Here is a 16,518-nt window from a genome sequence, read left to right as displayed (position 1 = left end):
TTTACAATTTATAATAGCGCAACCGAACTTCTTTCATGACGACAATAAATTGAGCAACCATAGAAATAGGCCTTCTATAGACTAACAACAATATTGACCGTGTCCTTAATTTGAATGTTAGAATTAAATAGTGATGGCTTTATCAAGATTGTATCCATTTCGAAATGATTGGCATTTTTTAAAATTACAAAAGAAATTTGTGAGAAACAAATAGCTTTTATAATACGAATACATATATATAGTATAATATAACACCGCACAAGATATATTGCAGTTAGGAAACTGCCAGGAACCAGAGGGATTACGGCAGACACAATTGAGATATGTTGTGAGACTGAAGAGAATAATGAGAGGAAGGAAATGGGGGAGATGAAGGAGTCTAAGAAATAGAATGGAAACGTTAAAAATAAAATGATTTCAAGATTTGTGAACTTATTGATTGTAAACATACTAGGGAAGGTACCTTTCAGACCTGAATTAAATCTGGCAGTGATAAAACATAAATATGCTTGATTGCCTTTTTATTTGAAAAATAACCTTCCAAAATTTAAAAATCAAGCCGTTAAAATTTTTTTTTTTTTGGTTTGACTAAGGATTGAACCTTCCTCCCCAGGGACTGTAGTCAACCTCGCTAACAACTGAACCAATACCCAATTGGGTAGGAACGACATTCATTTGTTTATTAAATGCTATTATTTCATCAAATTTTAGAGACATGGGTATATGTCCTCGTTTGTTTGCGTGGTTACCACCAAAAGTTGAAATAATACATTGTCATCGACAAAGAGTCTATCTGTCGAATTTCAGCTCGATCGGATATCGGGAAAGTGGTTAATTTTCTCTTCCAAGATTCCATATCATTCGTTCAAGAAATCAAAAGTTAAATTCTAATAAATATATTTAAAAATAGCTACCGCCCGAACTAGTAGCTAATATCCAATAAAAATGGGTGCAAAGCCAGTTATACCAGCAATTTAAAATTGAAAAGCTCTGATTTACAGAACTTCCTAATCTGTAACTCGGTGTTGATTAAAACTCTCGAATTTACTAATGATAAATTTATTGCGATAATAATTTTTACAGAGGATTCACACGGAACTCGCGGTGTAACGACGGTGGGGAGTACTAAACCGCGGGGTAAGGGCGGTAAATATAGAATGAATTATGCCAGTCACGGTTAGCAGCGACTTGTATAGCAGTGATACCAGTGGTATAAAATATTGTCAAGGAAAAATAATCGTAATACAAATTATAGCAGTCTTTTTACATTATCTTAATATTTAAACACGGTCTGAAAGGTGTAAGAGAATTATGAATACTGCCATAATCAACGGAAATATGCATATTGAAAAAAATGGCCTAGGGATTAGACATGACCGATTTGAAACTTGGTTCCTCGGTACCTGATCATTAATTTCGAAAAATTATTCGATTATACACATCACTAGTCATAAAACTCATAAACTTTCAAAGGATGAGTCGCAAAATAATAAGGTAGAAAGATATTTCATTTATTTGATGTAGGTAACTACTTTATAGTCCCCTTTACACCAATCTTTTGATTACTGCTATTTGTAAATATCTAAGATCAACTAATTATTTAAATCGTTTTGAGCAAATGTCATTGGTTTTGAATTAATTAATTCACACTTATTATTTCAAAACGTGTAGAATTGGCATTCAAGAGAATGCTGACGAGTGATATTAAAATGTGTTTTGTTTTGCAAACATATTATTTGTGATCAGATAAATCCTAGATTTTTTTAAATGCGAATACCGCATAAGAGTTCAGACTATCAGAAACCAATGGGGTAAATAATAGCTTAATACGCACATTTTGTCAGTTAGATAATGGAAAGTTGTTCATTTTAAAAGCTCTTTCGTTAAAAAATCGATAATTTGACGTCTTTTCTTTATGCCATGTTTTAACATAAAAATATTAAAATATATTTTTTAGGTTTTTAAATTAAATTTAGGTTAAAAAAACAAATTATTAATAAAAACCAAACTAAGAAATTATTTAAAAGTCATAGGTTCATATTTTGGCAAATAACATTTAAAAAATAACTTAAAATTGGCATCAATAATAGTGACCGTCAAGTGAATAATCGATTGTAATTTTAACAAAATAACTACATACTTTTTTTTATTTTTTTATTTAGTTATTTTTTTAAATAATTAGGTACATTTTTGTATGGCACATGAAATAAAATATATATATAAAATTAAAACAGATGATTGAAGTCCTCCTCACTAGGAGATTCTGTGCTGAGGGGGACTATATATGTTAGTATACGTTTTCAGCGACTAAGATGATGTTTTTAATATATTAGCTAGTTCTTCTTCCGATATTTCCTTAAGCCAAGATTTGATGTCCATAATGTAGTTATTTTTCGTTTTTAAGCCCCCACATACCCAATTTCTACCGATTTATAACAAGTTTTTCTTTAAATCTTTAAGTTTTTAAGTTGAACTGTATCTATACATTTGTTATATGAAATTCCTGCGATAGAAAAAATCGCAAAGTAAGCTCCGAAAATTATTAACACTTTTTGTTCTGTTATTTAATATGTAATAGACATATATATTTTTTATTTAATATATATAAGTGAGTACAGGATGTTATATGAGTACATAAAAATATATTTACATTACAAAATATATTTATGTTCGCAATCTCACCAATGAAGAAACTGGTTCTTGTGCTTGGTGAGAGAGTTACACTAATTATAAGAAAAATAGAATACCATTATGCTACAGGTTATTATTATGCTATATACTTACCTGTAGCATAATGGTATTCTATTTTTCTTATACTTAGTGTAACTCTCTCACCAAGCACAATATATATATATATATATAAAATATTATATATATATATATATTTTTTTTTTTTTTTTTTTTTTTTTTTTTTTTTTTTTTTTTTTTACTTGTAAATTATTTAACATTATAAATGATAACAATATGCAGACTTATATATATATATAATTTTTTAGTTTTTTTATTCTACTACTCCATAAGTTGAGCTCCAGGAGCTCGTGTTTATGGGAGGAGTATTTACATTTAGTTCTAATGATTTTTTAAACAATAATCAAAAACTTTTGATATAAATACAAACATAATATTAACATAGGTACACAAATTAGAAAATTGTGTTTTTAAAGATAATTAAAATAATACATCTTTTTACAGAGTAAGTAAGCGTGAGGAAATTAAGGGTACAATATATAAGGAAAAATTTAGAAAAATAGTTTTTAAAGACAATTAAATTAATATATAAATATTTTTTTTACAAATTGAGTAAGTGTAAGAAAATTAGGGGTACAATATATCAGTATCCAATTTTAGGGACTTAATTAACTTTTTGAATTGTTCATAATTTACAGTTTCGGTTACACTAATTTTATTTTTGGACAATAATATATTGTACCATCTTACACCTAAATACGAGAAGTGGTGCTGAGCCGTGGTCGTTCTAAGCATAGGAATGGCTATTGAGCCATTAGTATTGAATCTATTGCTTATGCTATCTGAGGGGTGAATTTTATAAATAAAATATTCTTTATAAATTTGATATAACGCGATTCTCTTATACAATTCTGTGATAGATGGTACATTAAATTCCCCAAATATCTCTAAAGTAGGGGAGTCATATGGTTTCCTAAGGATGATTTTTATAATTATTCTTTGAATTGTAATTATGGGCTGTAAAGAAGCCATAAAAGTTGTTCCTATTATATATATATATATATAATAGGAACAATATATAGAGAGACAACATTTAAATACAGTGGAGATGAGTATAGACTGATAATAAATATCAATAAAGGGAAAAACAGGAAATTATTTAGCTAATTATTTCTAAAAGTGTAACTTCAGTTTTAGTTTAAGTTTGTTGATATCCTTTAATTTCTTTATTTCAATCGGAAGGTTCTTGAAATACTTGATTCCTAAATAGGTACTTATAGTAATTTTGCATTTGTTTGCAATGTATCTTTAAATGCAACTAAAGCATTTGTCGAGAGATTTTTGCTCGATTTCCAACGAGTCGGTGTTTTATTAAATATTTTCGCTTTTTTTAATGTTTTTTCAACATTAGCGTGCTCCCTCTAAAATTCGTATTTACAAATCTCCCTTTCGAACCATCTTTAATCGCTTACTACGGGGCCTTAATGTCATAGTGAGAAATATGATTTTAACGGTGTTAGAAAGAGAAAACACTATGCTTTATATTCAAATCTAGTAGTTAACTAAAGAATGTACAACTCTATGAAATCGAAGGTTCCGACCGCAATAAGAAAAAAATATGAAACGACAAAATTAGTATAATTTTCCCTATTTTTAGTTTATTAAACGTAAGATCAATTACTTGTTTATTTCTAACAATAACATTTGAAAGCTTAATTCATCACATTCCTTAAACAGTTTTTAGTTTTCAGATACGTTGACAAATATTCCTTCTATTTTGATTTTACTGCAAAGAGGATATACACCCGAATTCTTCGACCTTTTGACAGTGTGTTCAAGAAAAAATCGTCAATATAACGGAAGCCTTAAGAGAATTGAAGAATATATCAAATAAGATTGTGATAAGATTGTGGATTTTAATGCCGGTGGCCTTGTGGCTTTGATGAATGGTTTGCGCGTTTTCCGTTGCTTGTGATTTGCGTATACTGCTGGAATACTTTCGCCTTCAACCAGAGTTGGGCAGAGTCGAAGGGGGATGAAAAGGAAATACCTTATTTATTATATATTATATTACAGTCTGACAAATAAATGTGGGCGAAACAACCGTATACATTACTTTAAAAATCATCGGTGTCTGGAAACTAGTTGTATCAGCAGGAAACTGGTTAAGGCGATGCACTACGTCGTGTAATATTTTAAATCGAGCCGCTATCAATAACAACCCTTACGTAGATGGCGATAAGGTTTCAATTCCCGCTTAACACCATCCGCCTGTTTCGATTTATGCAAGAAAAAAACATGGCGAAAAAGTGCCTTTTATTTTATTTTGTGGATAAATATTTAATTTTTTTCAGATCATTTTATAAATAACTTAATTTGCCACGTTATACAATAAAATCATAACCGAAAATGGGTTCGTAAGTAGGAGATTTTGAACTTTAAAGCAGTTTTCACAGGCCTTTACATTATTTTTTTCTGGGCTTATAAAAAGACTTATCTAAAAAATACTCGATTATTTTAAAGGCCAAAATGTATTCTACTCGCAGTATTTAATTAAAGCATCCGAAACATTTCTAGACCAAATTTTCAAACCAAAAACACATGATTTTGCATTACTATGTAGTGCATCGCCTTAATCTTTACCATATTTGCAGTCGATTTTGAAGCACAACTTTTTTGATTTTAGCTTTCGTTTTCGAATAAATCAAGACAAATTTGTTTATCATCTTTTAAAAATGCGTCGAAGCGTATACCGGGATCCAAGTCAGTTAGTTGCTTGTGGGACAGTTAAGTCAAGTGATTGACTCTGTCAGAGTAGAGCGAGACAGGTGTATCATAGTTGTATAAAAGACCATGTTTTAGTTTGATCTCTCTCTCTCACATCTCGGCTGGCAACTAGTAAGCGCGTACCGTAATCTTTGTACAGGATTAACGATAAATATATTAATCAACCTCGGAGTATCATTATATGAAAAACCCCGAACCTTCTCTCATCTCTAAATACTATAAAATAAAGTCGCTATCCGCGTCTATCTGTTTGTGTGCTTAGTTCTTCTAAACTGGGCAACGGATTTTGATAAGGTTTTTACTATCATTTGAAAAATTTCTTTCTGAAGGTTTGCATATATAATACATGCATATTATGTTTATAGAAAGTAGAGAAAAATCGATGTTTATCCTAGAATTTACAACCTTAAAACTTTTCTCCAAATCATTCACTATCCCGAACTTCATCTAGCATACTAATAGTGGTACAACTTACAACTTAAAACCATAATATAACAGTATAACAGTGGCGCAGCCGGTATTGTTTTGGTTTATCTATATATTGTAGATTCATCAGTTTCCCGCCAGTACCTCAATTCGAAACTAACAATATTTTTTTACAGGCTTAAGTTTTCTTTATAAATAACTAGCCCTTGTACCCGGCGTTGCTAAGGGTTATCCGTAGGAGGTAGACATGTACTATGCTTGACTTTTTTATAGACCTTTTTAATATATACAATTCCGTAGTACATTATTTTGGTGTATCTCATAAGGTTTAGTCAGCGTTAGCAATGTAAGCCTCCGAAAATATTTCTTTACGACCTGATTCAAAAACATCGACTTTTCTCTACTTTCTTTAAATATAATATGCATGTTTTATATATATAAACCTTTCGGAAAAAAAATTCTAAATGATAGTGAAAACCCTATCAAAATCCGTTGCGTAGTTTAGTAGAACTAAGCGCACAAACAGACAGACGCGGATAGCGACCTTGTTTGATACTATTTTGAGATATAATTTTACAATTATTTTTAGCTAGTAATTTGTTATTATTATTGTATCTATACTTATTTTTTTGAATAATTTGAATAATTTCCACAATCAATTCCAATTTCAGTTAAATTTCATTGAACCTGATTTAGACATAAATTATTATTTTTCATTGTTTTACTTTTGTGATTACCTATTTTATTCATGACATGGAAAACATTATATAAGAGAATAAAACTTTTTTTATATAAAGAAGAGCGTCTGTGGCGGGAGGGCGGTGTGGATTTTATCTTTATAGATATCTACGGTTTAATTTCGAAGTTGATGAAATTTTACACAATTCACCTTCAAAACAAGAGGATGGTCACTGTGTACATGATATTTTGAAAAACTCTAAGCAAAGCCCGGGCAACGCCGGGAATTCAGCTAGTTATTCATAATAAATAAGCGTGGCCGATACTGATATCGCCCTTCAAAATCAAAACATTGTGTTGCTTGAGGTACTTCACCTTCATCTTACGCATCTCCTTCCCATATGCATAGTCATAATGGCTTCGGCCAATTTTTGGGACTTATGCAACAATCACAAACAAAAAAATCGACATTTGAAAAATTTACCTTAATTCGGGCACACAGACACGCCCACAGCACACTTCTTTCAGATTAACTCTCCATTGGTAAGAACCAAGAAAACCGTGTCAAGTTTAGTTACACGTACCTGTCACATTATTACACAAGTATCTGGATTTTTGGTGTTATTTAATAAATGATTATCGTTGAAGAGGCAAATAACCTATTGAAGTATATATTGCTCAACCACAGATCGAAGCGAAGAAAATTATTCATCTCATATTTCGAAGGTCAACAAATATATTTAAAAAATTACGGCGGTACCTACCCACGAAATCAATTATTATCTATCATAACGGGTTCCGACGTTTCAATTTTAGTTGATCAACTCTACACTTGAAAGCATGTTGACAAGATGACAAGTGTGAACCTTTTTTTACAGTGTGAAAGTTTTTAGTTCGAAATATTAAAATTGAAACGCATGAACCCGCTAGTAGTTCTATGACCTCGCGTTCAAATATAAATGTTTCGAATTTTCTCATTAAAATAAATCAAAATTTTACTCTGAAATTATTAAATGTCTAGGTACTTAAATACTAACCTATTTAATTATAATGCATAATTTATTGTACGTAACATTTTTTTTTTCAAATAAAGAAATACAATTTGTAAAGAAGCAACGTCTCTTTCTCAATTATAATTCTTTATTCAAACTTTCTTTAGGAAGGTAAGTACCGTAATGAACTGGAAACGGAACGTAAAAACAAATTTACAGGCAGACGAAATGCAAATCGGTCAATTAAACAATATTGTATCTACGTACGAGTGTGATATTCACAAAAATGACTTCTTCAAGTGGTTAGGTGTATAAATAAATCTTAATTGATTAATTTGTTTTATTTCACAATGATAAATTCAATTTAAAATATATATTAAAGCATATTTGCAGCATGTTCCAAGTTAACTAAATGGAGTAAAATTTTGTAATTTTGACGCCCCTTGTCAAAACCAGTAGACGCCTAGGTAGGTTTTCACTGTAATCAATAATGTTAACGCTGTTTTTGTGAAAAATTATCTCGAGGACGATGTGTTAGGTCTTTTAGGGATTATTAACGCTTTGGCAATTTGGCGCACAAAAGAGGATGTGCGTGATTTCAATTAGTTATTCCACAAATTTGCTTTTAATTTAAGTGTAACATTAAAAATCGTAATTGATTAGAGAAGTACCTACCTATAATATAATATTTTAACAGAAATTTTATTTTAATTGTCTCTTTTATATTGTAAATATAATATCCCGTGATGTTTCAAGTGTCTTCGCTAGATTTTAAGAAATTGTGTAATATTATTTTGTGATCATGTAGAAACTTGAAACAAAATTACTCAGTTTTCATGTTGGCGAGTTAGGTTAGGTTTGTCACAGGTAAGAACTACTAACTTGTTATTAAATAATTAAGTCCGGCCCTCACTGCTACGGTGGCCATGTTATGGGAATCAGGTTATGGCGGTAAATATGCATTCTGTTTTTAAAGGCTAAGATCATCTCAGTTCGCGTTCAGTTGTTGTTTACGTCGCGCGCCAAACAAGCTTTTTCGACATTTACGCGCTTATTGTCTGTGGTTCGAATTTCCAAAATAAGTACTTACACAAACCTCAAATTTCGGTTCACAAATTGCTCGAAATTTAAAAGTGGTGAGATTTTCCCAAATATGCCTACTGTGAATTATTGATATTGGAATTATTATGTTATGAAATAGTGTTTTATTTTTACCAAATAAGCGTACTGTGGATTGTGATTTGTGAAAGGAATTTTCGAATAATAATCAAAGGTAATTTATTTTTATTTATTTTGGTACAATATTTAACATTTCATAGTAAAATTCAGTAATTTTAGCCTCACTGGGTGGCTTACCCGTGCTGAGGCCTCCATTTTATAATACAAAAATATATACATAATACATTTAAAGACAATATATATAATGTTGGTTAAGAAAAAAAAATATTATTCGATTGTGTAATTTTTTTGTTAATAATTGGTTAAGATGAGTTATTATTTTTTTAAATAGTACAAATTGTTGATTTTTGTTGGATTCGTATTCCGAATTCGCAGAAAGGTATGTTCAATAGAATTTTTATTCGTATTGTGTTACATATTTCTTTAGAAACGTTTCGGTTTTAAATGGTGGTCTTTCATCAGGGAGATACTAAGAGTATCTTCTACTCTTCTATAGTAATTTAAGTCTTTAATTCATATTTTACTTTCTTTTACAAGTATATAATTATTCATCAATTTGCTTGAAATTTTTCGTGTTTATAAATTCCATAAAAGTATACTATCGTTTGATATTGTTTTCGTAAATAAGCAAATTTAGTTTTGTTAGTAATTTTTTAGTACACATAAATAATTGTGGTCTTATTAAGATGTTATTTTTTTGTTTTCCAATACATTCTTGTTACTTTAATGAAATAATTGAGAAAAACGGCTATTCTAAGTAACGACACTTTACGCAGAACGCCCCATTTTTCAAAACTCAAATAAACACAACAGTTACCAAAAATTTAAAAAATCTACGCAGTTTAAATAAACCTGTATAATACCTTAAAATTACGTAAATATTTTTTTTTCAAATTCACTCAAATGACACATTATACAAAGAGAGGTACAAGTGGCACATACTACAATATAATAATTTAAATTACAATGCCTTCTGCCAATCAATAATACAATATGGCATTATAGGATGGGGTTGAACTTATAAAAAATACACAACCGCTTAAAAATTTATATTAAAAACAATTACATTTCAACCATATACGTATTCATCAGAAATTCTGTTTAAAGAATTTAAAGTCAGAAAACTGAATGTATTACACTTCTACCGTGCAACATTACAAATTTACGAAGATAATATTCTAAATAAAACTGAACCATTTTCAAAAAAATAGAAAATTCAGACAAACTTCAATTCTCTCAACTCCAAAATGTAAAAAATAACTCTGGTACCTTACCAGAAAGTATCCGAAATATAATTGACAATAAAGATTTTAAGCTTCACCTTTTTATTTTTTTATAACTTTTATTTCTTGCTAGAGCAATCCCGATGAGTTAAAAATACTCATTGTAGGACTAGAGGAACTTACTTTAGTTAATAGGTACAATTTTACATTGGTATTTTGGTGTCAAAATTATAAGTTTCACATACGAAACAGTACAAAAATAGAAATATATCATAATTATAACCGATTCGACCGGTCAGTGGTTGAGTGGGCATAGCGCTTGGGTCTCACCCGAGCGTCGCGTGTTCGATTCCTCGGCTGGCTAAGTCCTCCATCACAACACAAGCAACATTTTCGGCTTTCTGTGGTGGTAGTAGGAGATTTTCAAACATTGTTGGGTTATTCGTAACCTGGGAATGTTTGTCTTTCTTTTAAAAAAAAATAAATAAATAAAAAAAAATAAGTTTCGCATATAAAACATTGCACAAATAGAAAAAGGGAGGTTAAGAAGAACAAAAGAGAAGAAACAAAAAAAAAGAAACAGACAGGGATATACACATAAGCACAGAGCCAAGGTAGGAATTTAGAAGAAGGTAGTTACCCACTAATACATTGGTAAAAATAGATCATGCTCGATTACAAATACAGGGGATAGAAAGGGAGAGAGAAAGAAACAACACAAAGTACAACACATCAAAAAACACACTGAGAATATAAATTGAATTCTTAGACATATAAAAAAATAAAATAAAACTAAAAAACCACAACCATACAAACAAGCCTAGCTTTATTATGGTGGTACGAGATCTTATGTATAAAATTATGTGAAATGATTACTATATTTTCTGTAAATTTTGCAAAATAATTTTTTGAATAAACATAATAAAATAATGTTTTATGAAGGATCATAAATATTAAAATTAGCTAAACTTTTTTAAACATTTTTTTTAACTGTAGGTATAATTTTGGATGAAAATGTCTACTTCAGCACACTCTTATTTACTTTTATCTTATTATATAGTAGATACATGTATTTAGGTGAAACATGCTTTGGCGGCAATAGTAATTAGTAGACATAATCTAGCATCGAGATGGTCTTGAATTTATTAAAGATAAAATATTAAATCAATCAATTTGCTTCTTTTTCAATTGTATTAAAGTATTCAAGATGTACGCCGTACGATCTAAATTTTTAGACCATATTTAAAAGATAACAAACAGTGTTTCCATTTTTTTCAACAGATTCTATATTTGCAACAATGTGGATTCCAAATAAAGCTTCCATATTTTAGATTATTTCTAATTCGGTCATTGTAATTGGTTTGGAATTGATTTAGGGTCACCGTTTACATATCAATATGAAGTTGAATTTTGTTTTTCCAGATGATCATGAACATGTCGCGGAAGAGGTCACCGAGGAAGAAGCGGTTTGAATTCTGTCACCGTCCAACCTTCGAGTGGTGGTCCATCCCTTCTGTTCTTGTAACAATCATAATACTGACAGAGTCAAACGCCGCCTCTCTGGCCCTCCAAAACAACACAGAAAATCGGGAAAACTCCGTACGGGACGTAACGAAATTACAACACGAACACAAAAAGGAAATGCCGACAATTAATGTATTATTTAACGACTCAACAATTAATTATACAGTGCTGCCGGAACCTAAAACACATCATAATAATGTTTTAAGTGAAATAATTAACAAATTGGTTAACGCAGAACCTAACCCAGTTCGCTTTCCCGCCGTAATCACAACTACGAATGTCATTGGGGACAAGATGGCGGCCTCCGAACGCATTATCAAGGACAAAAACAAACACTCAACTGATAACACCGCCAACGACTCCATTGTTGTGTTTAAAGACGGAGTAAGCAGCGTGGGATATGTACAATTAAGAAACGTTACACAATTGAATGAGAATTCCACAAATAGCGTTGAAAAGTTACAAAATACAACACAGTTTGTTCAAAAACAAACATTTTCAATAGCCGCCATTAGTGTACCTTGTCCTTATAAAATGCTTGGTTCGAACACTCAAAACTGTGACGATATCGTAATGAATTTTAATAATACAAGTGAAATAGCAAAAACTCATAAGAGAAGATTAATAGACGATTTGAATAGCAAAGATTATGTGGTGAATGACATTGATTATGTGAAAAACGGTGTGAAGGTCAATTTGAACTATAATAAAGAAGGTAGAATCAATGTAAACGTTGCGCAAAAAAATTCAGAAGTGCTAAATATGAACGTTCATAATGATCTTAAGAATTCTTCTGAGGGTCAAGAAAATAATGTAAATAACTTCGTTAAACTTTCTGAAGGTCACATTGCTAAAAGCTCTCCAGAGAACTCAAAAGGCCGAGATAACATTGGTGATTCTGGTGATAAAAACATTGGTGTAAATAACTCTGTCCAGACTTTTGATAGCCAAACTGAAAACAGTGGTAATAACATTGTAAACAATGTTCGTGGAAGAACCAATTTGTATTTATATGGTGGACAGAATAGTAATAAAAACTCAAGAGAAAATAAAAGAGTTAATGACTTTGTTGCAAGTTCTGCTGGACAAAATAACAGTGTTAATCACTTTGTTACCAGTTCTGGAGGTAATAACACCAGTGTTAATGACGTTGTTACCAGTTCTGGTGGTAATAACAGCAGTTTTATTGATTTTGTTACGAGTTCTGGTGTTCAGAACGACAGTGTTAATAACTTGGATCTTAGTTCTGATGGCCAGAATAAAAGTATAAATAACACATTTGTTAGGAGTTCTGGAAGCCATAACAGCAGAAATAGTGACTTTTTTGCAAGATCTGCCGGACAAAATAACAGTGTTAGTAACTTTGTTATCAGTTCTGGAGGTGATAATATCAGTGTAAATGACTATGTTACCAGTTCTGGCAGTAATAACATCAGTTTTAATGACGTTGTTACAAGTTATGGTGATCAAAACAGCAGTGTTAATAACTCTGTCCAGAATGTGGGTAGCCAAAATAACAGTGCTAATAACTTCTTAAACAATTACTCTATTGGTGGAAGAACCAATGTAGGAACCAATGGAGGACAGGGTAGTGTTAAAAACTTTGTTACCAGTTCTGGTACTCATAATACCAGTGTTAATAACTTTGTTACCAATTCCAGTAGTGTTAATAACTCTGTTACCAGTTCTAGAAGACAAAACAATACTGTTAATAACATTGTTACCAGTTCTGGTAATCATAACAAGAGTTCTAATAACATTGTCACTAGTTCTGCTGGTCAGAAAAACAGTATCCAAAGCATATTTACGAGTTCTGGCGGGCAGAATAAGAGTGCTGTGATAATAAACACGAGAGTGAAGACTTTTAAAGGACATAAAAATGAAACCCACGTGAAAGCGGGACAAGGTTACGTCCTTTTGGAGGACGAAAAGGACGAATACGAAGCCAGTAGAGACCACGACTTGGATGAATATGACAGGACCACCATTCGCACTAAGTCGGTTTGTAAGCTGTATTCATAGTCATTTTGTTAATACATCATTTAATTATAGGAAGTCATTCAAAACGTTTCACATCTCTAACAAGTCTAATGGAAGTTTTAGAAAACAATTTTTTTTCGGTCGGTTTTCATGCAGATGTGTAATCTAATAATCTATAATCTAATAAGATTACACATCTGCCCTGATGATGGACACTGCAATACTGTCCAAAACGTTGGCTAAAGAAGGAGCTAGCGCAACACGGCATAATACCCCAAAAACAAATCACTATAATACTTTGAAAATCTCAAATCATACCAAAGAGAAATATTAACATTTTTGAAAACAAAAATTTTTCATGAAGCGATCATCTCTATACATGTATTTAGTTCTATAGTAAAATTATTTCTATCTTTCAAAGTACTTACCTAACCTATATGTTAAAAAAATCATAATCAAAAAATAAAAAAAATAATACCTACCGTTGATAGGTATAGATGCATACAAAAAATGCGTGAGTAATAATACCTAGACAAAATCTTTGCTAGGAAATCAGAATTTATTATTATTTTTTACTAGCTGTACCCCACCACGCGTTGCTTTGACTCAGTCTGTCAGAAAGTAGCATGTGTTGCGTTTACGTCCAACAGATGGCGTTGTTTTAAAAAATACATGTTTTTACCTTTTACAGGCGACATATACTAAAGATAGGTACAAAAAAACACACGCGTATTCGAATGCAACGTTGTTGTCAAAATTTCAAAGCAATCGGCGATGAACTTTCGGAGATTTAAAATTTTAAACAAACGAACATTTACATTTTCATTTATATTAGATATATTGAAATAAGATAATAATGGATCATTTACAGTATGTAACTACCTAGTTATTTCACTTTTATAAAGATGTAGGTATTTAGATGTTTCACTTTATGAAAATGTATACTTTTCTAATGCGAATTGGCTATTTCGTAGACAGTACATAGAGAATGAGAATATAAAAAAACATTTGCGGTAACTCTTAGTGAAAACGCTCCTCCATTTGTGCCATCAATAGAGCAGGTTTCATTCTTGTCCAAGCGTTGTAATCAAATTGTTATATAAAAATCAACAAGCATACAAATGTTAACGAACGTTCTTATAATATATGTATTATATGTTGGTATAACTATGCTATAATCTTGCTCCGGAGAGGGGGTCAGATCAATTGGGCAACTGTCGCCGAATTTAATTTCTTTGTATGGGATCTGTCACTTTGATAGATAACAGCCGTGTAATTACGGCGCTTTGAAAATTCTTCTGACCCCTTCTCCTGCCGTAGGTAGGAGAGAGTTAATTTTCAAATATAGCCTGGTTAGCAGATCACAGCGCATATCGTCGCCACGCCCACGCTTATAACACATCATCTTTTTAGGTGTGACAGGTATGCAGAGATGTGCTTTATTTCAAATAAATCCATTTCAAATGGAAATGCAAAATGGGTATTTTCCATTTTGCATTTTAAATGCTTTTCTAAAAACCATTTTGCATTTTGCATTTTAAATGCTTTTCTCGATGCATTTTCAATTTTAAATGCTTTTTTGCAACATTCTTCGTACCATCTCCACTCATCTTTTTTTCATAAGCCCCAAATATCAGTCGGTCCTCAACCTCGCTATGAGAGATAATTTACATTTGTCAAGTTGCTCCCTGGTAGGAACCCTGGCAATTGAGTGATACCATTACAAAAAATACTGATTCAAATACTGAACATGGGGCCATGACGCTGTAATATTAAATGTTAGATAGCAGTTTCTATGTTTTTACGTTGGCAACATTAGTCCCGCGCAATTTTTTTTTGGTTTCATAATCTGTAGTCGTGGTGTTTTTGAATTTACCATCATGTAATATGTTTGTTCTACATTGAAATCAAATTTTGTCATTTATTAAATGTAAGGTTAAATATAAAGTTAAGTTAATTATAAAGAATAAATTATAAAAAACAAGTACAAAGGGTGAGAAAAATTGTTAATGATGATTTAGAAGAAGTCAATTTGTCAACTATGCCAAATATAAATGCTTAATTACTTATCTATTGATTCTTGCATCCATAAAAAATATTTTTTTATGCATTTTTTATATGATAACATACTTCCTTCATCATTGATATCAAAGTATTCATTTGCATTGAAGATAAGTGTGTTGTATCCTAGTTTATGTCCGTGTTCCTGAAGATTAGCTCAATTCTTCGTTAGTTCTACTTGAATTGATAATGTCAAAATGTTGTATAATATATCTCGGTCCTAAAATATATAATAAAATCCACTCTCAGCTGAAACTGTGTGAATTGTCATCCTTCGGTGCAAGAGTGACAAAATGGTTGTTGGATCTAGGCAGGAATGATTCCGAAATGTTACTAAAAAATGTAATTTGAAATCACGAACGCCTCTATGTACCTTTTTATGTATCTTCGTTTTAACATATTATTTTAGCTATTCTTAAATCCTGTATTCGTCTAGGATAACTTGAAACTTGTAAATTTGACTGTCCTGAAACGGGAATCCTTCCTAGTTAGACAGTCAAAATCATAAAATGTAATCAATATTATAAAAAAATAAATAAATAAAACAGATAGGTAATTATTTTCACTTGCCTTTCTTGGGCCTGCAAGTCGAAAATTGAGAGAATGTAATTTTGTACAACAGTTTTCTTCAAATTGACTGTAATTTCTAAGGATTATATTTTCAGTATTCATTATAATTATGCTGTCGTACGCGGCACTTTTACATTTGATAACATAATAGTACAGATTGGTTCAGAATTGAAATAAAACAATATTAATTTTAAAGCATGACAGAAAATAACTGCGCTCGGTGTACTATTTGAACGTTGTAAGTTGTAATACATTTCTACCAATATATCTTTTCAATGGTATTGAATGTTTCCGACCACAGAATAAAGAAGTCATATGCGTGTTTCGTGATTCAAAAGTCATGATTAAGACAATTAAATGGGATGACAGTACACGATTCAGGCCAGTGTAAGAGAAACATAGCTCGTGAT

The 16,518-nt window shown here is 31.0% G+C and overlaps 1 protein-coding gene across 4 annotated transcripts in view; it reads left to right on the top strand.

Annotated features, from left to right (window-relative positions):
• The window catches only part of LOC149410119 (phospholipase A2-like), a 54,838-nt gene that overhangs the window by 22,142 nt on the left and 16,178 nt on the right, over positions 1 to 16,518 (top strand). For 2 of the 4 annotated variants that reach the window (XM_089649029.1, XM_089649027.1), the window contains exons 1-2: positions 8,580 to 8,844; positions 11,396 to 13,498. In XM_089649029.1, the coding sequence (XP_089505155.1) occupies positions 11,396 to 13,498 (2,103 nt within the window). In that variant the 5' untranslated portion in view covers positions 8,580 to 8,844. Of the gene's footprint in view, positions 1 to 8,579; positions 8,845 to 11,395; positions 13,499 to 16,518 lie in introns of those variants that run through there. The other 2 variants (XM_089649028.1, XM_089649030.1) reach the window with 2 other exon arrangements.

This window comes from Hesperophylax consimilis, chromosome 28 (genome assembly GCF_061612785.1).
Source record: "Hesperophylax consimilis isolate HC1 chromosome 28, BYU_Hcon_1.0, whole genome shotgun sequence".
In the NCBI taxonomy this organism is placed as follows: Eukaryota; Metazoa; Arthropoda; class Insecta; order Trichoptera; family Limnephilidae; genus Hesperophylax; species Hesperophylax consimilis.
The sequence above is the reverse complement of the archived record's forward strand: the minus strand, read 5'-3'. Positions and strand labels throughout refer to the sequence as shown.